Source organism: Asterias rubens, chromosome 1 (assembly GCF_902459465.1).
Source record: "Asterias rubens chromosome 1, eAstRub1.3, whole genome shotgun sequence".
Lineage (NCBI taxonomy): Eukaryota > Metazoa > Echinodermata > Asteroidea > Forcipulatida > Asteriidae > Asterias > Asterias rubens.
The window spans coordinates 11,032,513-11,060,276 of NC_047062.1; the positions used below are offsets into that span (position 1 = coordinate 11,032,513).

General features: G+C 39.1%; 2 protein-coding genes across 3 annotated transcripts; one reads left to right on the plus strand and one right to left on the minus strand.

The window, feature by feature from the left end:
* Nucleotides 1-1,092: 1,092 nt before the first annotated feature.
* LOC117296340 (transcription intermediary factor 1-beta-like) lies at nucleotides 1,093-3,217 on the minus strand. Its single transcript, XM_033779214.1, has one exon. The coding sequence runs from the start codon at nucleotides 3,215-3,217 to the stop codon at nucleotides 1,286-1,288; it is 1,932 nt and encodes a 643-aa protein (XP_033635105.1). The 3' UTR covers nucleotides 1,093-1,285.
* Nucleotides 3,218-7,385: 4,168 nt separating this feature from the next.
* Nucleotides 7,386-27,303, plus strand: LOC117291448. 2 transcript variants are annotated; one of them, XR_004519153.1, is made up of 12 exons: nucleotides 7,386-7,813; nucleotides 11,174-11,321; nucleotides 14,450-14,586; nucleotides 16,394-16,529; nucleotides 17,422-17,523; nucleotides 20,477-20,607; nucleotides 21,146-21,252; nucleotides 21,741-21,897; nucleotides 22,685-22,789; nucleotides 23,656-23,764; nucleotides 25,869-25,964; nucleotides 26,854-26,940. XR_004519153.1 is itself a non-coding variant. In XM_033773140.1 (12 exons), exons 1-12 carry the CDS (start codon nucleotides 7,544-7,546, stop codon nucleotides 26,920-26,922), a joined length of 1,617 nt encoding a protein of 538 aa, XP_033629031.1. In that variant the 5' UTR covers nucleotides 7,387-7,543; the 3' UTR covers nucleotides 26,923-27,303. The 2 variants fall into 2 exon arrangements, 1 of the variants encoding a protein (XP_033629031.1); XM_033773140.1 differs by having other exon boundaries at nucleotides 7,387-7,813; nucleotides 23,656-23,814; nucleotides 26,854-27,303.
* The last annotated feature ends 461 nt before the right edge of the window (nucleotides 27,304-27,764 follow it).

Consider the following 27,764-nt stretch of genomic DNA (forward strand, 5'->3'; position numbering starts at 1 on the left):
ATTTGATTTCAAGACCTCAGATTTAGGATTTGATGCCTCCAAACCGACCATCTAAAAGCACACAACTTCGTGCGATAAGGGTGTTTTTTTTCTTTTGACGACCAATTGAGCTCCAATTTGCACAGGTTTGTTATTTTATGCATATATGTTGAGATACACCAAGTGAGAAGACTGGCCTTTGACAATTACCTATAGTGTCCCTGAGTGTCCAGTTACAGCCTGTTTGTCATGGTCGACGACTACCGGTATATCCCTTGAATAATCTCTCTGACAGGAGGACTTGGTACAAGCAAGACATAGTGTTCACTTACAAATGCAACTTTGAATGAGCCGGGTATTAAATTAAAAGAGTTATGTTAACATTCTTAATCTCGCAGTTTCTGCCCCGCTTGTTTAATAAATGCATTTTACAAGCTGTTTATATAAGAAAAGAATACCTGAAGTATACAAGCGCTTAAAAGTTGTCACTTTTTTTATAAAATATAAATATGGTGATACTGTATATAACCTACTGAAAATTGTTTACTGGCATGTCTAGGTAGATGAGGCTTCACACTTTTTCATATTTCCAATGGCAATATCTGGAGTATCTGCCAAATTATATCAATGCTTTTAGGAAGGATATCATCAATCGATATCACGTGTCTATTTTCATTTAAGTGACATGATAATAATGTTAAATCATAAAGGAATGAAAGGAACTCTTGAGTTTTAAAGCTGTTTGATTGAACGTAGGTACATGTAAAATTAATATTTATTCATAAATGCCTCAGACAGTTTCGCTACTCCTATTAGTGGAGAGCGTGGGGGTGTTTAAACGGTTGATAATGACCAGCTGGTGCTGTTTATAACCGGTTGTTTTCGGATACTACGCGCTAGTCTAATGTTTCTCGTTACGGGAAATGCGGGCTCTGTCGGTGAGTTGGTCGCGTGGTGTGTGAAAGAAAAACGAGAAACGTCTTGCACCAAGACTACACGCACGAAGCATATCCGAAAACTGTCTCAGTCATAAAAATGCAACACACGGACGTACAGAGCTCAAGCACATCGGAAAACGGATAAGTTGTACAGAGTTTCTTACTTTATTACGCCTTTTAATCAAAAAGGCATTAATGAATGGGAATAAAAGAGTAGTGACTCGTTCTTAAACTGCCGTATAAAACCTTGCAGAGGCGTTGAAGGATTTAAACGGCCGTTTAAGAACTCGTCGCTATCCTTTTATTCTCTTATTAAAACCAATATAAAACTTAAAAGTTTTGTATTTCGACCGTGACGTCATTGACACTCACACACGATGCAAGATCTTGACCGAGAGCTGATCAGCCACGACGAGGTCACCGGTAGGAGTAAACATCATGCCTTGGGGATTGTAACAGCCACGAGCTACACAGCTGATGTGCTCACCTGATGCATTGTAATGATGTATCTCGCCGGTTGTCAAGTCACCGTAATCAATAGACACATAAATGTCTCCAGCATCGTCGCAGCACACACCACCAGGATATGCTTGTCTGCCGTCAATGGAGGTGCTGATATTGAACAACTCGTTTCCCATGAAACCCAAACAAACTAATTTCATGTTGTCGTAGTCTGTGAAGCACAGGTGCTCCTTGTTGCTTACAGATAGAAAGCAGTAGCTATTAATATCGTCATGATGTATTGTGGAAATGATGGATCCATCGACATTATGGAGAGATATTACCTTTCTCTCACCGTCAAGCACAGCAATTCGGTCTCTCTTGTCCACAGCAATACCACAAAGTGGACTCTCCGACTGCTCCTCGACTTGATTCTGTGAGGGTCTGAACTGACGGATATATTGCAGTTCTTTATCATAAACCTTTACATCATATCCATCAATAACCAGAAGCAGGTCATTAGAGGTCACAGCAACATCACGAGGGTTTTCTATTTGGCCATCCTCTGTTCCTCTATGAACATCTGTAGACTTGTAACCCTTTGATGTAAATGTGGACAATAGACACCTTTTTGTATCAGAAACAACAATGTCACTATTGCTAAAGCAAGCAACGTCCCCTGCCCACTCAAATTCCCCCTCACCTTCCCCTTCGTTAAAAAACTCTGTCTTTACCTCCCACTTCTCTTCCTCTAGTATTTCACCGAGATCTGCATCAGTGACGATATCATGACCTTTGAACCCGATGAATGACTTGCTATGCTGCACTGTTTGAAACTGAAGCTCTTTGTGGAAGTCTAAATTGTGCATAACTTTTGGCTTGAGGTCCAGCAGCTCAAAGTCATCTGCTTGCTGCATCAAGTCATTGACTGAAGCTATGATCTGCTCTGCACGGCTCATCTTGTCGCTATTGCTGCTCTGTATGCTATCAAAATTCCCACCTCTTTCTTGACCGATTTGAGTGACTCTTTCTTTAAGGAGACGGGAAGCGTTTCTTATCTTGGTGATTTCCTCTTCCTCATTCGCAATAATATCTCGAAGAGCCCGGTCGACCATGAGTTGTAATCTATGCTGTGAGTGTTTGATAGAGTCATCCACTTTCTGAAATTGCTTGCAACACTCTTCAAACTTCACCAACGCATCATTAACAGCTTGACGGTAAGATTTCACGGCATCATTGATTTCAGAGAGGTTGTGGTTTGAAGCTCGATGATCGAACACCGCACATTTGAGACACACAAGTGAATCACACGTTTCGCAATAAAAACACAGTTCCTGGTTAGTGTGTTTCCGGCAGTTGTGAGATTCAGATTTGTCCTTGTCTTTAGGGCGCTGATTTGATGAGCTGACAGCATCAATGATTTGATGATGCCTGTTCATTTTTAATTTTGCATGGTTTTCCAGACATGCCGTGCACAAAGTCGCATCACATTCAACACACCGTGAGAAGGCTTCAAGACCTTCGTCGCATCCTACGCATGTTGAGACAGGAGAGTTAATGTCCTCCTTCAACCCTTCCAGATTGCTGACATCATCAATTAGCGAGCTCAAGAAAAAGCAGTTAAGAAGAGCTGACACTCCCTTATCTGGGATTGAAGTCTTCTCTCTACACACTGGGCAAATAATAATAGCCTTCTCTGGATCCTGTTTGTCTACAAGTTCCTGAAGACATTTTAAACAGAAGCTGTGCTGGCAGTCCAGAATTTTTGGATCGATGAGCCGATTCAGGCAGATTGGGCACTCGATGTGTACATGTCTAATCTTGCAAGTGGTCTCAGTGGGTAGTGCAGCTTCGGCCATCCTGATGAGCAATAATGACACCTGAAGTAAAAGGAATGGCATTCTCGTTAGTTCACCCAACAATGATTGTTATACCTCGGTAACAAACTGTGAAGTTTGATTGGTCCTCGAACCAATCATGTGACGCACAACAAAAACGCATGTTACATGGCTCGACGGGCCAGGTAACATGAAGAGTGATGTACACCGATGTACATCACCTTGATCGTTCCCAGCGTTGGTCGATTTCGCACTGTGTACGAAACAACCGCGGGTTCGAGGGAATTGTTTCTTGTTCGTCTGCTTATTAAACAAGGAATAGTCCGTCGTAATAATGTTTGAAGATGACAACAGAACTTCGAGAAGAGAAATAACAATTATACAAAGGTATAACAAAACAATTGTTGCACGTTGTGACTGGGGTCCATGGGTTTTGTACACCCTCGAGGGAAAATGGCACCCTCGACTTCGCCTCAGGTTCCATTTCCCCCCTCGAGTGTACAAAACGCCATGGACCCGTCACAGCGTGCAACAATTGTATAATGGATATTTTTAGACACAAGGTGGCAGCAGATTTACGAAAGAGCTGTTTATTGGGAGGGCTGTGACAACATTCGATGTGAAGCCATTTTTGGTCTAATAAACGCATTTCAAAATGGACGATCACACAATGAGTTTAAAATAAATCTGTAATTCTCGATATCGAGAATTGATAACTATTTTAATTTCTCAAAAAGTAAAGCATTTCAGAGAATATTATTTCAAGAAAAGTCTTTCAACATTACCTTCTGTATTTGTAAATCTGTGAACTTTTTTTCTGTTTCGAAAGTGTCCAATGGCTTTAAATTAAGTTGACAATATCCACTTCAACCATTTGTTTCATAAAAATGCTATTTCACCAGTCAGCTGTTGTTGTTTGCACAAATCGTGAAAATAACGTTGAAATTTGGTTAGTAAAGTTAGTCCTGTTTTGAATAATTTTCCGCACGCCGCCCTTAGTTTAAAAATTAACTAAAATTTTTCCCCCGTTTTTCTCAAGGTAAAAAATGCATGACAAGCGTGACAAGTGAATAGCAAATTTTGTGTTTAGCACTAGCAGCAGCTCTACTCTATCAAAGTGGGCCCTAGGCCTAGTGAGTCTAGTCATAATTTAATATTCATAAATACCTCAGACAGTTTCGCTATTCCTACTGGTAGAGAGCGCGTTAAGTGGGTGTGTATAAACCTTTGTTAATGACCAGTAAAAAATGTTGAAACATGGGTGTGACATGCGAGCTTGCACCTGTGCTTATAAGACAGTTTCTTCATTCATATTGGTCGAGGGCAACGGCCGGGACAGTTGTGCCACATCAAGCGATACGCGCACAGCATTCCCTTATAAGGAGTTGTTTACCCGTGGGCCTTACCACGGGTTTAAACCGCTAGGTCATAGGTGAAAACCTCTTTACCACACATTACTTACATTGATTCCCTTATTAATTTTTATGAATGGGAATCATGAATCACAAAGTGTGTTGAATCGGTTTTCAACTAGTGGTTTAAACCCGCCGAGGCCTGGTTCTTGTAGCCCACCTTGTTGAGCTGTTAATTGGCTCCGCTTTTAACATCGCTCATCACAGTCACCATTACCGCCCACCTTCGATACATGTCTTAAATGCTAAGTTTCAAAGGTCGCAAAATGCGTGGTGGTAGTTTGATTGCAAATTTCTCCAATTTAAAAAAGTCCTATACTACTCCAACATCCCTACCTCATTTTATTCCTTACAGTTGTGGAATTACTATGACACATAACAGGGCTTACTAAATGATGACTTTGTCCAGATGTGATGATTTGAAAATTAAATTGGTCCAAAAAATCGTGTACAGCTCCTCAACAAGGCCGGCTATGGTTCTTGATAATTTACTTCGCGCTGTTTTGTACACGGCTAATGGGTGCGTGACGCAGACGCGACTGCGCGTCTGCTTAGTGCACAACTCTATGGCGTTTGCCAACCAACAGGGTCTGTACGCCTGCGTGAATGTAATTAGCATATTTCATGGGAAGGGTCCATTGCACCTGACACTGGCTGCAGCCCAGAGCACTTTGATTAACGGAACGAGCGAGGTATTAATATTTGAGAACAGAAACATTAAGTAGATAACTTGACATAGTCAGATAATGGATGTGTCTGCCGGGGGAACCCCACGCTGCGTGTGGCCATAGAGTTACTCTATGGTGTGGCGCAAGGACGTATGGAGACGTAGACCAATGGGAGTGATCAAACGACGCGCCGAAGGAACTCGACGTAAGTTCGACTTGGGTGGGTCCTTTGGGTAGTTTCACACATTCAACTGGAAAGTACGACAAATGTGGCCTGTTGAAGCCATTGCGAAAGTGCTTGCTTTATGATGTTTTCAGTGAATTACCCATTGATCGATTTCACTAACGCGTTTTGGTCATCGCAAACGCCAAAATCGATCGCTGGTAGACTCAGATTGCCGATGACAACTATCAGCGACGCAACTGCAGCAAAGAGCCCCTTATCATCGGTAAAAAAGGAGATACTAGGGTTCGATTATTTTAACCATGGAGGTAGAACCATCATTTTTAGAAAAAAAATAATGTGTAATGTATTGGCAAATTGACAGTGTGAAGCTTGGTATTATTTCTTCCTCCATGGTATTATTAGACAGATATGTCAGAATTTTCATCAATCCCACCGTTTCAACAGATTTACGAAAACTGTTTTATTAAAATCTAAAATTATAATAGAGGCCATAGGCCTATAAATGCTTTAACCCTTTGTAAATGAGTGCCTAAACATCGTCCACAATAGTTCGTACGTGTGCACCAACATGACAACGATTTACATATAAACTGCACAATGCCATTTCATTTCGAGCGACGACCGACGATTTTGTTGCGGGATGTCAAAGGTCACTACTTTTAGCCTCGTACAAAAACTTTATTTCCCTTTTAACGTCATCGCAATTGCGATGACTTTAGTGAAACGCAGAGTTAGCGACATCGCAATTGCGATGGATTTGAGGTTAGCGATCTCATCGCAAGTGTGTTAGCGATGATCGCAAACATAGACGTTAGTGAAATCGGCCCACGGTGTCTCACGCAAAGCATCATACACTGAGTCCGAACTGTTCCTGATTGATTCAGGAACGAGTGACCGGTCAGTATACGGTGCTCGGATGGCTGGAACAGACTTCCATGGGACCGGAGACAACTCGACCTGGCTCCAAGTGACTCGTGTGACATCAATAGCAAAAGCATGGCTAGTGTAGTCGGCAGTGGCATGTTGTCCAAGCTGAATGTGCAAAGCCTTTCGGCCCACGTTTGATTTGATTTGACAGTAATTGTTGGCAACGTTCATTTTCAGCACAGGGGTTCGACAAAATTTAGATACATTACGGTTATTTTTGATGTTTTTTCCCCCTTACATATACAGAGAAGGCCTGCCTATTCTTCAACACTGGTAGCCGACAGGGCCATGTGGAGGATAGAACCTTCGGGTCCCGGTGTGGCGGTTTCAGTCTTCCGCCGTGTTCAGTTTTCCGGATGACGTAGTCGGACATATCAACACGTTGTTCGAACGGTTTTAGCTTTCCGGCGTGTTCAGTTTTCCGGGTGACCTGTCAGATACCGCCGCGAGTACCCTGGCGAGTACTGTAGTTCTCTCAGCAGTGACCCCAAATTGTTTATATTACGACTCTTTTCTGTGTAGTCACATAATCTCTTGCCCCATCTTTACATGTATTCATGGGTACAACTTTAGGCAGGTCAGTGGTCACACTCTGCTTGCATAAAAAACAACTCATACGATCCACGCGTTTGCCGCTAGTTGTACTCGACTCGTGGACGCCGCCATGGCAGCTACCGGAGGGTTATGGATGACTCAATACGGCACTAAAAATGGACTACTTTCGCTTGCTGTGCGCAGGCATCGCATGACGTAATGCTACCGTATTTGGTCATTCGGAAAACTGAACACAGCGGAAAGTTGAAACCGCCACACCGGAGAGGACAGATTGCCCTGCTGGGTAAAGCCCTCTGTTGGTAATACAGTAACCAATCGGCCAGCAATGTGACGAGATCGTCGTGCACAGAGACTACTACTACTAATCAGGGCCGTTCTTTTGCGTTCATACGTAGCTGTATGCTGTATGTCTTCACACTAATTTAGTGAGAAAGGCTGTCACTTACGGACATGCAGCGCATACAAACACACGTGCAACCCGAATAGCATGACCAGTGCCGTGAACGTGTTGGATAACGGAGGTCAATACTACGTGGTTTCACAGATTTAATACAAGTGCAAACTTATTAAAAGCACTCAACGGATTGGAACAAAAAGTATGACGAGCCAGCAATTGAAATCCTCAAAATCAAGCGGCAAATACAAAGCTGTGAATGGAGCTGAAGATAAGAAGGCTGGTGGCATCTTCAGCAATGGTGACAGTTCCGACATGGCGTTGACGACGGCGGCAGTAACATCAACAGCTGGGCGCTCGCCGATTCTTACGGCCGACCAGGCAGCGGAGCTCGGGGGCTACGACTTCACTTTTGAGAATATCGTCTTCGAGGGTGGAGGAAATAAGGGTCTTTCTGCTACAGGGGCGATTCGGGTCAGTATAAGTATTTATATTAGGAAATAATTTTAACTGGTTACTTCATCATGGAGGAAGACAAACTTCTCCTCCATGCATCAGGCATGTGATTGTGAGATTTTCTCTTTTAATAACATGATTTCCTCTTTTAATTGGGGTTTTTGATTGTTCTCTTTTTGTCTTCACTTTCTGTGTGCAAAAGTATACTATAGGAATGTTATCTTTCACCTTTTTTCCAGCGCGTTTTTCTCTTTACCTCTTCTTTCATGGTAGTTACTGACATGCCTCACACTCACAAGATGGATGGAGGGTTGTATTGAGCATTTGCCCATGTATAAATAAATATAATGTATGAAGTAAGAGTAATAAAACCGTCCTCCATAAAGAGCAAATAGGTTCTACATGGTAATAGTGAACCAATTATATAGACCATTGGTGAAATACAATGACATATTATCCACGGTGCAATGGAGTGGTAAGGTACCCCCTCTCTGACCAAGGGTCTCATACAGTGCAAACCGAGGTCATAGAGAAAGGACCACTTCTCTACGTTTGTTTATACTACGTTTGTTTATACTAAGGTAATACCAAATGTTCTGTCCGACCTTTATTTAGAACACAGCCGGGTAGGCCTACCGGTCCCAACTTGAATGTTACAGTTGACTATTGGGATGATTATACAGCTGTTATGGTGTTTTTATCGGCTAGTGCGTCCATTCTCTATATTCTATCTCAAAAGAAGTAATACCCATTATATTATGTTTTGTCCCAACTTTAGAATACCACCGGTCCCAACTTGAATTCGTTAACACTGTGACCGGGAAGCTGTTACTGTGTTGTCATCGCCTAGTGCGTCCGTTCTCTATATTTTATCTATAAGAAGTATAAATACCATATGTTCCGTCCCAACTGTAAGAACATTACCGGTCCCAACTTGAATGTTACAGTTGACTATTGGGATGATTATAACAGGTGAATACGGAACAGAACATTGTTATCGCCCAGTGGGTCGCCTGTCATAATATAAAGGAAGTAGCGCGGTCTGGCAAGCTGTGTCGGAACAGATAAGATATAAGATGTACGTTTATTCAATGTTACAGAATGTCATAGTGAATAATTCAACATGTTATATAATCAAATTTAAGCACGGTATTGCGAAAGTGAATCTTAAACAAATGGCAACATCTAGGTCCGGGTGTAGCAACAGCTTTTGTTCCACAGCCTATGGATGGACAAACAAATGACAGACATGATCCGTTGACTACCACAATCGAGAGGGTCGTGGTCGATGATACCCGGTTTACCGTGGGTCAGTTTTGTCCGCTGTACAAATGCTTTAATCATGCTTAAATGAACGTGTGACTTGCCCTTTTGTTTATTTCGGTGACAAAGGAATTTCTCCTTGTACTGAAGTTTAACTTCCAACTTGACCCTCAGATTATAAAGGTCACGTCACAAGACAGTTCCTGATGAGTGACACTAAACTCTTCCACTTGACCGAGAGAATAATCGGTCATGAGAGGAAGAAGGTTGAAGGGGAAATTACATGGAAATTTGTATACATAGTTTTCGTCTCTCTATACCGTACATGTTTATGTTACCCTTTTCGGAACCTTTTGTGAGGAGTTTAAATCAAGTTTGCTTGATAAGTACGGTACTGATTTGCATAACCACATTCCCTTTCTCTGCCCACAAGATGGCAGAGCGTGTTAGTTCGTAAAGTAAAACTAAAAGGAAAAACCACATAATTTCGAGGCATATTTGTGTGGATCATTATTTTCCACTGGTAAAAACATCTTTCTAACCATTGCAATTCGTAACAAACGGTTTCGAACGCTAATCCCCCATAGACCAACTCGCCCGATCCAAGGCACCGTGTCCCTTCAAGTTCATGTCTCAAAGAGTAAAGGTTCACTATTGGTGAGCCATGATAAAGGCCAAGTACTGCTCTGCATTGTGTTTGTTATCAAAAGGGTTATACATTAAATAGGTGTTGTTCACCGTCTGCTGTTATTCCAAGAAGCCTTTCTGTCTGAAACCGGAATGACCTCATTCCAAAGGATCAGGCCCCGCCAGCAGCGCAAGGTCTTTGCTTACGCAAGCAGGCCCGCTGATCATGCGGAGTGCTTCATTGTCGTTTCATTTTCGGTGATAATGTGACATACACCTGGCGGTGAATGTCGTATAATAGAAAAGGTTCAATTTGATGCCAGGTCAATATAATGATAGGCATAATACTGTTGTACTCGGCTACAAAAGAAATTAGAGCATTATATTTTTTCTGGTAAACAAAAATAAATGAGCAGCCAGTTCTAACTCTAAAGAAACTATTGCTTCATATTGGTTTTGTCCACGGCGGAAAAATAATCCGTTATTGAAATAAAAACTCAATCTGAGAAACGTTTCACGTAGAAACGTTTCTCAGATTGATGTTTTGAATCCCATTCTTTAAAACCTATTTGAATGGAATTGTTTCTAAGAAATGGTTTACACAATCAACAGCTGCAGTGCTGTTTACCAAGTAAGTTTGTATAAGTGGTCATTTTGGAGTGACTACCAAAGGAAGGCCCTATCTCTCTTTAATTCGCAGCCATAGTAGGGCCTACTCAAGTCGTGAACAAACAAAAATTCTGCGTAGATTATTGTGTGCACGACGGGTCGGCAGGCACACTTCGGAATTTTGACATTGCTATACAATAGCTTCTCAAGTCTCAGTAGATTCTCAAGTTTAGAAAGATGTGTGTTGTCATTAATATGAATTTTGAACGGAGGTAAAAATCGGGCATGCTGTTTCCTTCACGATGATTTTACCAGGGAGATTTCTATCTCCATGATTTTACGCATGTCCTAACGGTTCAAAACTTCCGCTAGCGGAATATTTTTCGTAGGTCCAGCCTCCGACAAGATTTCACAAGGGACAACAAAAATGCTGTCCTTTCACGACATTATACACAAATTGTTGTCCTTTCACACGATGCCATTTTTTTGTTCCTTTACAACCACGCTACAAGGGATCCTTGCTATAGTTGCTCTCGTGTGAAAGAGGTGTTACACTTGCCGATGTTGACGGCGATTGTGCCCCAAGTTAATACATTTTTTAGATCGGGGTGAATTGGTCTCCGTACGGTCGTAGAGCTGTGTGATTTGTTGGCTTGCCCCAGAGTTATGAATCATAATATCAACCTAAATAAAAGTTGACGGCGCGATTTATTTGTTTGGTCTCCCAATGATTTATGATATTACAAAATCTTAACAATTTATTTTGTTAACATTAAAAACAAGATATAACATCAGCATTGTTTATTTGTTTGGTTTCCAAAGTAACCTAAAGCTAAACATATTGTTTCTATTGTTTACTTTTATCCATAATTTACGCAGGTTCTTGAAGAGCTCGGATACTGGAGTAAAATCACTCGATTCGCTGGGGCTAGTGCTGGGGCCATGATCACCGCTTTGGTTTGTGTCGGGTACAATTCACATGACATTGAAGAATTCCTTTGTGGAGACATTGGGAAAGTGTTTCTTGGTTAGTATATAAACACGCCGGGCCAAATTTCATAGAGCTGCTTAGCAATTTTCTGCTGAGTAGAAATGAACGGGATACATAGTCACCAAGTGTATGACACGGTATAGTTTGGCTGGTAACCTTATTCTAGTCAGCGTAGTTTTGTTTTGCTTAGCCACGTTTTGTGTTTAAGCATCTCTATGAAATTGAACCACGATGAATGCGGGTTTGTGGGTCTAATAACCACTTTGATTATACGCTACAAACAGTAGAATACAAACACTGTATTTGTTACATCTTTTGCTCTTTCCTTTGTTCCTGTATATAAAGGCACTGGAAAACTTCGGTGATTGTCATAAAGACCAGTCTTCTCATTTTTGTGTGTATCTCAATGCTTAAAATAACAATGTGAAAATTTTGACTCAATTGGTCGTCGAAGTTGCGGGAAAATAAAGGAAGAAAAAACACCCTTGTTTGCTTTCAGATGCATTGAATTCGAGACCTCAGCCGAGGTCTCTTATTCAATTCAAACATTTTAGTGAGAAATTACTTTTTTTTCTCAAAATACGTTGCTTCAGAGGGAGCCGTTTCTTACAATGTTTTATACTATATCAACAGCTCTCCATTGCTCCTTTGGAAGTTTTTAATGCTAACAATGATTACACCATGCACCGGTGTCAAATGCAATTGTGTCCACCATGCAAAACTGTCCGCATCGGACACTTTTGCATATGCAATCGTGTCCGGGGCTATGCAAAAACTGTCCGGTGGACATATACATGACTTGTACATGTATGTGTGTGCGTAAGCGAGCGTGCATGCACTGAACCTACGTATATGCAGCATGAATATTCACGTATGATTGCAGCGAATACCCAACGGCCGAACATTTCCCATGTCATTCATGACATGCACTTAAGCTTGTAAAAATGGTGAACATGTTCCGTCGACCAAGGGCGTTTAATTTACTTAAAGGACGGTTTTGCTCGGGGCGGACACAATTGCATTATGCAGCAGCGTCCGGGCGGACACGATTGCGTATGCGAACATTATTGCGTCCGGCGAACATTATTGCATATGCAATATTGTCCTCCGGATAATACTGCAAAGAGGACATAATTGCATGCGACACCGGCATTATTCTCTGTCCTGTCATTAAACAGTCGGGACATTTCATCAGCAGCAAAGGTTATTGAGGAATAAGTTCTTATTTCTTCATGAGCACACAGAGTTAACTCGTCACATAATTTGAATATATACCTCCCTTACCATTGATCTACATACGTCACAGTGGTGGTGTTATCAATGTGAACAAAGCTTGAAAATAATCAAAATGGAAAGTTTATGGGCGTGAAGATAACAGATTAGTTTTTAATTTTGGACTCCGGGACCAGCAACTGAGAAGGACCGTTTTGTAAGTGCGAGGAATTATTAGATTGTTGCTGGGGCGAAGACCAATTTTTTTAGGTTTTGTGGTGTTCCGTGGAAAGAAGTTCGTTTGACTCCCTTGAGATTGCTTTTTGCGTGTTTTGAAGGTGATGGTGCGTTGTGTAAGAGGTAAAGTATACGGTCGGAGAAGTGTGTGGTGTATTTGGGTTGAGAAAAAAGTATTCGTACAGCATAGTTTTGGAGCCTTTTTTGATAGTCATAATTGATGCCATTGCCAGCTTGCTTCATTGAGGAGAGAGTTGCAATGTTTTTCTGCCTAGACAGCAAAAGAGCTCCGACAGCACCGTGGCAGGTTTTTGAGTCCTTATTAGAAGAATGTTAACCGTTAAATTACAAGTCAATCGACTTCAATGCAAAGTCCGCGGCTCTTCATTTACCTCCTTGCAAACAATGTGCTATAAAAACCGTTAGCCCGACCCTTTGTTGGGTGCAGTGACGTAACCAACTCCACGTTGAATCATTCTAAAACATTCCACAGCTTGATTGCTCCATATAAAACATCTGCCCATATTCAACTCCTTGTCAATAGCATTCTGTTTGTAATAAAATGGCTCGAACCAAATAGCGGACCTTTACAACCTTTTAATTGACGGTAAAACCATAGATTGCCGGGCTGGGCTCAAGTGAGCTGAATAATCTGTCGCCCTCCCGTCCAAGATTCTTTCCCCTTTTCCAGGGCAGTTTAATAAGTAAGTGGGTGAGTGGGTGCAGTATATTTTGGAGGCCAGCATTTCCTACCTCAAATTCAATTGATGTCAATTTGACACAAAGTATAGAATGTTCGGGCCGAAGTGAAGCTGCAATGTTGTTTTATATATATTTTTTGTATAATATTCATGAAAGTGCTGCGTTTAACTTTAGGTCATCCCGAATACTTTGTTTTTGTGCTAGGCACAAAACGGATGTCTTGTTTTTTTAAACTGTGACCAAGTTTTGTCTCTCGTCTTTTCTCCATATTAATGTGGAGCACTATATTCTCACAATTGGGGTCTGTTAAGACAACGTAAAACTTAGTTGTCATTTCTCATGAAAATCTTAGTTTATAAAAGGAGGCTTGGTGTGTGCGTTTGTGTGTGTGTGGGGGGGGGGGCGTTCAATATATGCTTTAGGAGGTCAATTTATTCGGAATTATCATGTATTCAGTTCAGGAGAATGGACGAGAACGTGTAGCTTCATTCATAGAATCATAGAGCTATCTCTATACGAGCCGAAGGCGAGTACACCGTATAGCTTTGAAACTAAAATTTACATTTTAGAATCTAATCTCTGACCTGAACTAATCTCGTGGAGGCCCTATAGACTTTGTCAAAAGACGTTTGGTTACATTATATAACTATTTTGCAAAATATATATGCGTACTCTATTAAGTGCTTGCAACAATATCGAACACAATGTCAAGTTAACAATAAATTTGTGAATTTTGTTGAACAAGAATGATGTTTTAAAGGCACTGGACACTATTGGTAATTACTCAAAATAATTGTTAGCGTGAAAGCCTACTAGGAACGAGCAATGGAAAGCTGTTGATAGTGTAAAACATGAGAAACGGCTCCCTCTATTAAAAAGTAACGTAGTTTTCATGAAAGAAGTAATTTTCCTCTAAAATATTTGAATTTGATTTCGAGACCTCACTATACACTTTCATCAATAGAGTGACGTCACATAAATAGTTTAACTAATATGAATATTCATGATTACAGATGCAAGGTTTGGCGTACTGAGTTTTCTACCGAACATGTTGCTGCATTACGGCTGCCATCCCGGCGAGAAGATAAATCGATGGTTTGGTGAGAAAGTCAAGTCAAAAATGGGCAATGCTGACTTGACATTTGAAGAGGTATAGTAGAATTGACAATCCAATTCTTATCCATGAAAAAAAACTACTCATTTTGTCCGCCAAACCACTCTTTCAAAGAGCCGTATGGCGGAAAGTTTTGTTTAAAGTAAATAAGGGTATACATTCAACTCGATTCAGAGTGAACTTCATTCAAATACCACTCATAAAGAGTGACACAAACCGACTCTCAAAAGAGCAAAACTGTCACCACTCGAACAAGAGATTGAAGCATGGGGCGCATTTCACTAGGCAATTGACTCGAAAACGGCGCTCAACAAAGTGTCTACCAAGTAATAAAGAGCTCTGCGTGACCGTTGGTAATTCTTAAAGACCATGAGTTCTCTCACTTGGTGTATCCCTACATGTGAATAACACATCTGTGAAAACTAATGGACTACAATGGTCGTCGAAGTTACAAGAGAAAAGTGAAAGAAACAACACCCTTGTTGCACAAAATGTGTGTGCTTTCAGATGCACAATAAAACATTTCAGGCCTGGAGTTATTTAACTTATTTGCCTTAGAAATTAGGCCCACCTCTTTCTCAAAAACTACGTTATTTCAGAGAGAGCTGTTTCTCACAATGGTTTTACAATACTATCAACAGCTCTCCATCGCTCGTTATTATTTTATTATTATTATTAATGTTTTATTGCCACAGATAAAATATAATTGTACAGTGAAATGTATTTTGGTTTTGTGTGTCTAAAAAATATGCCATAGGCCTACAAAAATGCACACTACAGACTTACAATTCATACAAAATACATCGAATCTATAAACACTTATGAAAAGTGTTATAATTATGCAGGCGAAATACAAAGACAAAAACAACACGTTATTAAAGAAGTCAGAAATCAACATTTTGATTAAAATCCATAATTAGGAATACGAACAGCTGTGGGGTAAAAACTCGGCAAAATTTGATTAGAACCATATTTAATTGAACGGAATCAATTCTTTGACCACATTGGCTGAGAGAGGTCATTTGCCGGGTGAAACTTGTCATCTAAATAGAGGGGGCTCGTGTTTTTTTTTACTCGAGAGAGAGATACAGTTGATCAAGTGATGTGAGTTGGCAATGGCAATTATCTTACTTGCAGTGCGAACGATCCGGCTGATCATTCTGTAAGACACTCTCAATCACCGCTCGGTAGAACTTCAACAGAAGTGGCTGACTGACATGGAAACTTCTCAGCCGTCTCAAGAAAAATAACCCTTTGCTGACCTTTCTCAACTATGGAATCGGCATTACATCCCATTTCAAATCTCATTTCAAGAAATTTTTTAACATTTCACTGTTTCCACTTCAGAGCAATAGCTGCAGGATTTTTGCGAAAATCAATAATAAATTCCTTTGTTTTGCTGACATTTAATTCTAGATTGTTCTCAGGTTAACAATAGAATGCACTTCATTTCAGTACGATGTCTCGTCATTTTCAATTAATCCACACACATGAGTCGTGTCATCAGCGTTTTTAACCATAAAATTGCTGACAGAAGTACTGACACAGTCTTAATAATTTATGTAAATAACGAGTACAGCAAATGAGACAAAATGCAACCGTTACCAAGTTATTTGTGACGTTTTTATGCTAACAATTATTTTGAGTATATTACTAACGGTGTACCAATAGTGTCAAGTGCCTTTGTAACACACACAAGCATTTAACATTACATTACAATTCGTTAGTAAACCTTTTTATTGCTTAGCAGGATTTGAGCTGTTCTAGGCCAAAGTCTTATAATAAAGTCAATTCCTAAGTTGTTTAACTTCGTATGATGTTTTTTTTAACGTTTCTACCTTAGCTGTACAGTAAAACCAAGCGTGAGTTGTGCATCACTGTAACCAATATGAACAGTATGGACTGTACATACTGTCATGTTAAAACAACACCAGATATGCCGATCAGGAAGGCTGTACGAATGTCGGCTTGCATTCCAGGTTAGTCTTTAACCCCCCCCCCCACATACACCCCTTCCAACCATTACATTTCTATCTCCATGCACAGATCTCGATAAATAAATAACTTTAAACAAATAGCTCGTCAGGCCAGTCAAAATAAATGTGTCTGTGTTATGACTACCCCCTCGATTCTAAGCCATATCAAATGACAAGGTTTTGTGCGCGAAATACACAATGTATAAAATAACTAAAGAATTCATTTTATTCAAACAATTTAGAAGAAATGAATATTGACTTCCATTTCACCGGACTACTATTCCATTTCACCGGACTACTATTCCATTTCACTTGGTTTCGCCTCTGGGCCCAATTTCATGGCTCTGCTTATCACCGTATTCTGCAACGATCACCAGTCTCCGCTAAATGTGCAAGCGCTGAATATCTGCGCCATCTGTTGCATGCAAGCGTATTTTTTTAAATGCCTGTAACGTGAATTTCCTGCTTCTGCAAGCACAGATTTTTTTGTTTACGGTCAAGGAGCCGTGAAATTGGTCCCTGAAATTGTTCCCTGAAATAGAACAGTTCAGAAATTTTACCTCGTGATTTGCTAGGCCTATGTTCCATTTGCAACCAATATTTGTGTAAAATCTGTTTTCTTATGTTTTATTTGTCCGGAGAGGACACGGTTCTCACCAAATTGGTCATAAAATCTCACAAAACGAACATCGATTGAAATCTTCAAAAAGATATACATAACTTTTAAAAGGCAACATGTATTGCTTATACTATTTCACAGTATATGTTAAAGTTATAATAGATGATAAATTTGCATCGGGGATGAAGAATGTAAATTTTGGTTTTTACCCATCATACACCGATATGTGTCGGCACTGTATACTTAGTAGTATATTATTTCACCCATTTTATACAGGTGTGTTTTGCCCAGTACAAGTAACCCATCCAGTTAACAAAACGCATGACTACTTTGTGGACGGAGGAATGCTATGTAACTACCCAATTCACTGCTTTGATGGTAAGGTTTTCTAGTCATGTGTATTTTTTAAGTAGTAAAATATAGGCACTGTTATGGGCACGTTTGGTAAATGTCAAAGACCCTGCAGTGCTTGATGTATCGAACTTTACGCATAAAATAACAAATTTGTTAAAAGTTTGGATCACTTGGTCATCGAATCTGCCTGAATATAATGAAAGAAAAAGCACCCTTGCTGCATTACTTTGTGTGCTTTCATCATAATAAAAGGCCTTTGGCTGAAGTAATTTATTATATAATTGCGAAATTACTTCTTTCTCAAAACTACTTTACTTCAGAGGGAGCCGTTCAACATCTCTACATTGCTCGTTAAAAACTCAACTATAAGTTTTTATGCAAAAATAAATGTTGATTATGAGTAAATTAAGGTGGAATTCCCCCTCAGCGTTTTTGAAATAATTCCGTGCGATTGCGATCATCTGCAAGGTACGTGTTCTGGCATTCAAGTTGACTCGGCGGGTTTGGTACTGCCTTCACCTATATATGTGGACCCGGTTCGAATCCCAAACTCTGGCACATTGACCTTTGGATTGGGTTTGTAGTCCCTATATGGGTTCTCACTATTGGATGTATCAATATACATGTTTTCTGAAAATAATTGGTGTAATGTTTTCATTGCAATTGAAACTGTATTTCTGAATCTTTGGGCTCAGTTCATTATAAAAAGTGGGAATGTAAATTCCTTTTGTATGTGTCATTTGTGACTATTCTATGTGAAGTATTAATTTGACAAGTGTACAACTTTTTCTCTTTTTAAAAATTCTCTTTACAAAACCACTGAAATGTTGTACTGTCCTCTTTTTAGGGGGCGGGGAGTTAACAGTTGCATGCCTGATTTGAGAGTGATAACTATATAGCAAGCTCTGTCGAAAAGTTGAGACCAATTAATAGAAATCCGCGGTATAAGTGAAGTTAACAATGAGAAGTTCACTCGATCCACTGAAGCGAAAGTAGAAGTCCCTTCCGATGCCTACACCCAGGTTTATGTTTTAGTTAACAAGTTCTTTTCAGAACTGAGGTGTCTCCCGAATTCCGAAAATCTACTCCGCAAGACAATTTCTCAAAAAACACAATTATACACCGCAAACCAAATAATTAGTTTGAGAGTGGTTAGTTTGTAAGGCAGTTCTAACAGATAATCCCCAAACGTGACCAAAGCAGCCAATACTTTTAGATGTATTATGACGTATACAAGTATAGTTGTTTCATCTTTAAATCACAATTGGTAATTACTCAAAATAATTATTAGCATAAAACCTTACTTGGTGATGAGTGATGGGGAGAGCTTGATAGTATAAAACATTGTGAGAAACATCTCCCTCTGAAGTAATGTAGTTTTTGAGAAAGAAGTAGTTGTCCGCGAATTTGATTTCGAGACCTCAGATTTAGAATTTGAGGTCTCGAAATCAAGCATCTGAAAGCACACAACTTCGTGTGACAAGGTTTTTTTTTTCATTATTATCTCGCAACTTCGACGACCGATTTAGCTCAAATTTCCACAGGTTTTGTTATTATATGCATAATTATGTTGAGATACACAAAGTGAGGAGACTATAGTCTCTAACAATTACCAATAGTGTCCAGGGTCTTTAACGCTGACATTTAAGTCAGTTCCAATTCCTGGAGCACCGAAAGCAAAAACAGGATTACGTGGCTATGGAATCTTATCTTTGTACGGCGACCAAAATGGCACACTAGGTTCCGGGAAGGCACTCATGATAGAATGTTGAGGTCGTAACTCGATCGTGATAACAATAAAACTAGTATAGTCTGACAACAGAAATGACAAATCACACCATGCATGTATCGTGTCAACATTAAATAATAATTTATAATGCCGTATAAAGACTAAAGGGCAATGTGTAAAGATCGTAAGTTCACACTCGAAAGGCAGTATTGGTTTTTTTATATAGTTTTCCTGTTATTTTATAGTCTTTCTGAATTGTTAAACCGTAACCTTTTCAGTTCACTGACGTATTATCCAAACATGGCGGGTGGGGGTGTGGGTCGAGGGCAGAGAGGGCGAATACCTCAGTTCGGAGGTGGGGTTAATTGTTGTCAATTTCATTAGGGCGGGGTTCTGATTTGGGGAGGGGGTAAACGTTATGATTGGGGGAGGGGTAGGGGAAAGGCCCATTCCCCACTCCCTCAGGTTTAATACACCACATGCCCATTGTATATGTTGAAGGAAAACCCCATCGGGGAAAGACATGCATGTGAAGATTGAAAACACAAGTCAAATGGTGTTTGCATGAAGGGAATATCTTTGACATTATTGGAATCCATTATGGAGGATGCCTAATATAAAAATGAAACTTACAACCGGTTTAGACAGGTGCTTCAGAGTCTCGCCGAACCAGTAAATTAGGAGCGACACTGGGTCGACCCCAGACACATTTTGGTTTCAGGCAGCCGAACTTTATGTGTGGCTGGAGATTTAAGTGTTTTTTATAACAAAACGCGCCAATATCAGCAGTAGACTTTTTAGAAGTTGCTGAATGTTTTACTCTAATCGAAAATACTTAGCCCGACGGTAATACGGTAATATGGTTTTCCATACTACTATTAACAAAGGGTCAACAACAACATACACAGTTTTGCCGTGAATATTTAAATGAAAAGTTAACTTTAAAAAATGTGTAGTTCTGACAATGGCGAGTCATGCTTTAAAAAACACCATGATATGCTGAACGGGGAAAGAGGGGAATGCTTAAAAAAATCACAACTTGGCTATATACCTTTCTTGTATCGTAAACTTGCATTTGATCCCCAACACGACAGCATAACGGTTGTAAGGCAAAGATTTTGACACATAGTGAGACCGCCAACATATTGATCGTTGGTTCGAATCCCGCTCTATTATAGTTTTCTTTGTTCAACCCCAAAAATAATTAAAGTATATTTATTTGTGCCCAATTGTGTGTGATCTTTTTAGGTTGGTATCTGTCAATGGAACATCAAGATTCATTTCTGAAGAAGGTTCAACGATTAGCAGAGTTACCCAAGCTGTGGGATCCCCGGGAACGTTTTGGCAAAAGGAATGACAAGACGATTGGGATTCTTCTGGTTTGTATACTTGAGAACTTTGACCTTAAACATGTGCAATGCACCTCGTCTTTTGAACAACTTGCCATCTCATACACTCGTATACTGCATTCTCAAAGTCTTTTTATATCACAACTTCAAACTTTCCTTTAAACAAAGTCTTAATATAGTGAAGATGATGAGGATAGAAAGGTCCTTTAAAGTATTACTTTAGATGCTGAGATGCTGTAGTTTTTGAGAAATGAGTTAAACAATGTAAACAATAAAAATGATTTTCGTCTCAGGATACGAACATTATTTTAACATGTACAACATATTTACCAGTACTCACTGAGACGAACAATTATTTTCATGACATTGTTTTACCCATTTCTCAAAAGCTCACTAGGAAGTAATACTTCTTCAAGCTATGCAAGTTACATGTAAATCTGTGGATATTGTGTTTTGTGTCCTATAAAAAGAACCCAAATCCTTTAAGCATTTATATTTTAATCGAAACCAAAGTATTTAAATTTAATCATTCTGTTTCTAAAACGTTTTTTGTTTAAATCCTTTGCAGTACTCTGCAGGAGAGAAAGAAGTCATGAAGGATGTCTTGAAGGAACGATTCAAAGACCGAATCATTGAGTCTGAGAGAATCCCACATCCCGAGACAAAACTTGCCAAGTAATTCAGAAATACATATAAATTTATTTTTAATAATAATTTAAATTTTTGCATTAGGTATATACAAATTTAGTTTGTTGTATCTAATTTGTTTAACCATTACTCAGCTCAGTTTGTATGTATTCTTGCCCGTTCCTTATCGTTATAACTCCGTCCTCATTGTTGCCAGTTTTTATATATAATACATCTTTATGTATGTATGTCCTCTTTGAGTAAAGTTGTTTAAAAATATATATGTAAAATAGTTTTTACTTTTTATATTCAGGCATTTCAGAACAAGCCTTTCTGGCTCCTGTAAATGCCCCCTTTTTGGTTTACTCTGAATGGCGCTCATAATATATATTTTTTCATTTCATTTTAATTTATTATTTTCTTGAACTGTTCTTGACTGCATTTGACTAAACAAATTGTACTTAATTTGTTTACTATCCTCCTTTTTTTTTTACCAATAATGGGAAAAAATGTTGATTGCATTGAAATTTGTGCAGTCAACGTGCAGATAAAATAAGAAAACTAGAGAGTGCTGCAAAGGAACACGGTGAACTTGTAGCGTCAATGTCGAGATTCATGCAGGTACTGGACGAGTGTGATATCGACGAGAGTGGAACCATCAGCGTAGACGAGTTTAATACTGCCATGCATAAGGTATAGACCGTACAGTCTTACTACAAAGCCCAATGTCATAGGAGCTGCGTAGCAGCCCAACTCATGCTTACCCGTGCAATTTCCATTTTATAGTGCTACTATAACCTTATCTAAAGTACACGAAAAGGCCCTGCACGCGGTTGGTCACACCATGGATTTAGCACAAGAATCGTAATTTTTAGCAATTATCCTGTTAAAAACCCGCAAGGCCCGAGGTCAGAACGAAACTCTATTTCCCAGGCATCTGTTTACACTTAAACCGTACACTGTTTTGGGCAGTCCATTACAGGCATAGAAAACCTTTGGTAATGTTGTCAAAGACCAGTATAGTCAGTTTGTGTGTCCCTCAAATATGCATCTATCTGTGAAAATTTTAACTCGGTCATCAAAGATGGGACTAAGAAAAACCAAGAGGGCCATGAAAGAAAAAACACCATTGTTGCACACAATGTGTGCCTTCATGCCTATAATTATAAAGGGCTTCAGGCCTGGAGTCTTTTAATATATGGGTGAGAAACTACCTCTTTCTCAAAAACTATACGTTACTTCAGAGGGACCCATTTTTCACAATTTTCTTATCAACAGCTCTACATTGCTCTCCATTGCTCTCCATTGCTCTCCATTGCTCCATGACACCAAGCTGTTACAACAACACTATTTTGAGTAATTACTAATAGGGTCCAGTGCCTTTAAATGTCACTGGTATGCAATGTAATAAATGCCGTTGACCCTGTGATCACCCGTTATAACAACACCTGTGGTGTTCCAAAACTCGTTTTTCATTCAGAAACCTTCAAAGTTTACAGATGAGGACAAGACGCGACTATTTGGGGAAGACTTCCGAGATACTGAAGCATTGTTCAAGAGATTAGACACGTCATCAGATAATCAAGTGAGTACAATCGGCTCTCGTTATAAATAATAATAATAATGATGGCCATTTGTAAAGCGCAAATATAATATGTCAACTTGACACTCCTTGCGCAGGTTATATGAACATGATGTTGTATTGAACATTACAGTACAGACTTGGTACAAATCAAAAAGATGCAATTTAGAGTTATCCAAACAGAGTTAAGCGTTGATAAAAAGAAAGTTTTTAGCTGGTCTTTGACAGTTACCAAAAGTGTAAAGTGCCTTTTAACAAAAACTGTATTTTACTTGCAACACATTGGCATTACGTTGTTCTTACAAAAAGGTAGCCACTGAATTGGTTTCCATGTTCACATTTTGGTTGTGGCTTATTTACACTAGAGCAGAGGGTGTGAATTGATTTATTGTTTTAAAAACTATATTATTAGAAGCATGCATTCCCGTGTAAGACCCAGTTCACCAGGTCATTGATGGGGATGATAAAGACATACTGCAAATCATTTGAGATGTTCTTGGTGTTTACGCAAACCACAAAGTCTAGCTTTCACTTGCACATTTTCACCAATGATCATCTAATCATATAATTATTATGCGCACCATATCATTTTCTCAGCACACTGTTACTTATATTAAAAAAAACCCACCACTAAACAGTAAAATTCAAGCTGATCTACAATCACACACTATTGAAGCAGCATTCAGCTTCAGAGGCTGACTTTCGCCTGAAGATGATCAGAGCGTTGATCGAAACGTCGTGAAACACCACAGTTTTTTTTCAGAACCAGTGCAAGTCATTATACAGATATCTTTTTCCACTGTGTTGCAACACGAACTCTTACCAGTAATTTGTTAACCATTACACAATCAACACTTTCAATTCCGCAGATAAGTTTCAAGGAACTGCTTTCGTTTGCGGACAAGAAAGGGTTGAGTATCATGGAACACTTCCGGGGTTACCAAAGGCAGGAAATTACGAGTTTACGTAGCTACTTTGGTACGTTAATGGAAACCTTGCTGCTCAATATGAAAAGAATATTCATTCAGGTAAATTCATGTTATTTCTTTCAAACAATACAACCTAAAACGGACTAGGCTGCTTCCGAAGTTCCTTGACAAACTCGCAGTGAACTGAAAAGACCGAGGTATTTCGCGCCACAAAAACTAAACAATTTACAGAGTTTCACAAAATGGAAATACTTTGACACCCGTGGAGGAAGACCTAATCATCTGAATTTGAAATACATTTGGCAAAGGAAGTAGTGACCCCAAAATAGACAGTTAGATACATTTGGAAAGCTGTCACAATTGCTTTTCAAAACTCAAAACCGCTTCATTCTCTGAGAACTTAAATAAGATATCAATAAAAACCACAAGGGAAACTGACTGGGTAAATTTTGAAATGATTTTTGGGGTTGAACAAAGAATTGACTAGCCGGCATGTTAATCCGGAGGTCGTTGATTCGAATCCCACTCTAGTCAATTCTTTGTTCAACCCCAAAAATCATTTCAAAATTTACTCAGTCAGTTTCCCTTGTGGTTTATATTGATATCTGAAACAAAACGTCGCATCCCCTTAAGGTGATCCCCTGGCTCCTGCTTCCAGGTTGTATTGTAATTTGGGTATGATCCCTTGCTACACGGCAGTTAACGTTTGTATGGCTTCTGACTGGCACCCCCAAACAAAGATATTGACAAAATAGGGACGCCGCCAATATAGGGCTAGATAGCTCAGTTGGTAGAGCGCCGGCACGTTAATCCGGAGGTTGTTGGTTCGAATCCCACTCTAGTCAATTCTTTGTTCAACCTCAAAAATCAACTTAAATAAGAGTAACGGGTGCATTTTTAAATAACATTTTTCACTTTTGGTAGCAACTTTTCTAAAAGTTGTCACTTTTCAAAAATGTCAAAATTATCCTGTTTTTCTCCATAAAATATCTGGGAAAATAAAGCTAGAATCGGGTGCACATACCGAGCCAACAAGAGGAGGTGGAATTAATAATAATAATAATATTTATTTATATTTATTCGGGCAATCACATTTACAAGCACATGTACATACATTAAACATATTTAAGAGAACAAAGTAAAACAACAGTGGGGTGCCCAGGAGAGCATAAAAAAAAATTTAAAAAAATAACTATTGCCAAAAGGCGTATGTCTCCTAAATCCCCCAAAATACATTAAGGCAAGAGAGGGCATATAAAAAAGCACAATTGTCTTTCCCTGTTGCTCAACACTATTAGATTAATTCGTAAAATCTACAGCATTTTTTTTTCACAATTTGGAAGGGAAAATGGTAACAGAAAATGTGTTGTTTTAACATCCTGTTTTGATAGCAATGTTAGGACTATTATTAGTGACAATTTTATACTGTAAATTTGGAAATAAACCACAAATGAAAAATGCAGTTAAAAATTACCCCATTGTGTGTATAGACGATGTGACCTGTGACATCACATGTTTGCAAAAGAGCCACAGAGCCTGGACTTCCCGCAGGCACGATTTGTACATAGCCTAATGGAAAAAAACATAAAATCTTATATTTTATGGAGTTTGCACTGTCTAATTCTTATCAACTTTTGATATGATGAAAGAGGCACATCTCAAAACTTGTCCAGCTTTTACTTTCATAATTCTTGGATTTATGTGGAAATTATGACACAAAATGTCAACTTTTTCATATGACCTGCAGTATTGTGCCTGCCAGAATACTCAAAGAATGGGAGGTAACACTTATAAACAAAGTTCATATAGGCCTACTGACAAATCTATTGGTGGTCATTATCTTCAATGTAAATACAAACGACCGTTTGCATTTATCAGAAGGTCAGGCTGTGTGTGCACGCTGTACAAATACACAATACGCCATGTTTATTTTACCTTAGACCACCAGCAGCTTAGGCTATGGCTAGATTTACACCGTCATCATGTGTTGATGTATAGGACATCCTTAACAACATTCTTAGCAACATGATAGCCGTAGCCGTAATTCTGATACGGCGTGGATTCACCGGGGTCCGGCTCACAAGTTTCAGGAAGGATTTCTTCGAATCTAAATGACTTAACAAGACAACTTTTAAACTTGATTTTGCTGATAGGCAGGAGATGTCGACCGAACTATTGGAATTGACACTGGCTACCTGGACACACTAGACTTCAAAATGGAGAAACCAGATCAGATTTATTTGGTTGAGGTAAAATAAAACAATTCAAGTCGTAACATATACCACTGTTTTTTTTTACTGCATTCTTTTTTTGGTATAACTATAGGTTTATTTACATAGTAACTCGTAACCCACAGGCCAAAATACTAGAATGTTACAATATTGAAATTGTACTTATAGATATATGTACATGTATAAAAAAACAACCTAGTAAAACACCGTTTTCAACAAAATCCTTGAAATGAGAAGTGAGAAAGTTATCATAGCACTAATAGAACAATAGGAAAAAGGCAGTTATGGTTTGCCGACAGCTATTATTTTTAATCTCAATTGGCGAAATAAAATAAGAAATAAGGAGTGAGAAATAAGTACAAAAAAACCCAGGTTTCATCATAATATTGCAGAATAGTGTTTAGTAGGAAGATAAAATAAGAAATAAGGAGTGAGAAATAAGTAAAAAGAACAGGTTTCGTCATAATATTGCAAATTATATGTTTTGTAGGAATTATAAGATGATATTTAAAATTGCTTATTGCTAAAGAACGAAATCAAATGAGGAAGTTAAAAAATTATTTCAGTGATTTGTAATCTGACACATCAGGTTGGAGTTTTTCCATTTTGGCAAACTTCAACTCGTTTAATTCAACTCGATAATATTATTAATTGTGAATAGATCCCATAATTAGGTAAAGAGTACTAGTCTATCTCTGGCTTATTCCTTTTCTGGCTTACTTTTAAATAATTTGACCCTGGTGTAATTTTGTTGGTAAGCAGTTTGCAACAGCTAAAATTCCCCTTTGTTACTCAGCTTAACCCTTCGTTTCACTTTCATTTTGTATTGCAAGTAGTTGGGTATTTATTTATCTTGGCTTGTTAAAAACAACAAGGTGCTCACGGTAGTTTTTGTTTCTCTATGCAGCAAGGAAAGCTGGGCTGCATTGCATATCTCCGTGAGCTTATCGATGGGAATTCGATGGTTCGTAAATAACACGGAAACAACTTATCCTCTGATGACAAGAATTTACCACCTTCCTGCGGGACCATGTTGGGAGTCAAATTGCAATGAATGTATTCTTTGTAGTACAAACATGGAGGTAGATCAACCAACCATGCATGCGTGGAACTGCTGGGAACCAGACATTGGAAACCATCTGAGTGTAGACAACCTTCAAAATGGCAGAGACGACCCCCCAGTATATCATCATCATATGCCTTTTTGAAGAATTCCAGGCTTACCTTTATAGGGCTTACCAACAATCAATTGCTAATGTCTTTCGCCTACGTACCAGCTTGTTTTATGTGAGCTAGTATATGACTGCTTCGAGTGCTATGGTTTAACCATTTCACGAGTAAAAGCAGTCAATATTTGTTTTATAACACCTCAAACATTTCTAAATACTGTACTATTAAGTTACAGACCTGAATGCTACAATCCACGGACGACGCGAATACAGATTTCGAAAACTTTTACTGTGCTGCATGTAGTGTCATGTAATCCGAAATGGTTATAGACTATTAATTTAGGCCTTTTGCCTTCCGTTTTGTTTCTTATTTGAGTGCACCATCCCCACTGTAGATTGAACCTGTAAATGTATCATCTCATAATTCAGTATTTGAGATTCATCTTATTATGTACGGGATAGCCACACCAGTTATTAAACAGATGCAGATGTCATTTATTTAATGCTTGCTGGCGAATAGGCCTAGAGGTCGTACAGAAGTCGGTTTCAATGTATCGGCGAGGGTGGTTTATTGCCGAAACCACAGTCGGTTTCATCTTTTATTTAGGTCCTCACCAGTGACGACGAGGACATGTTGCGTAACATGCCC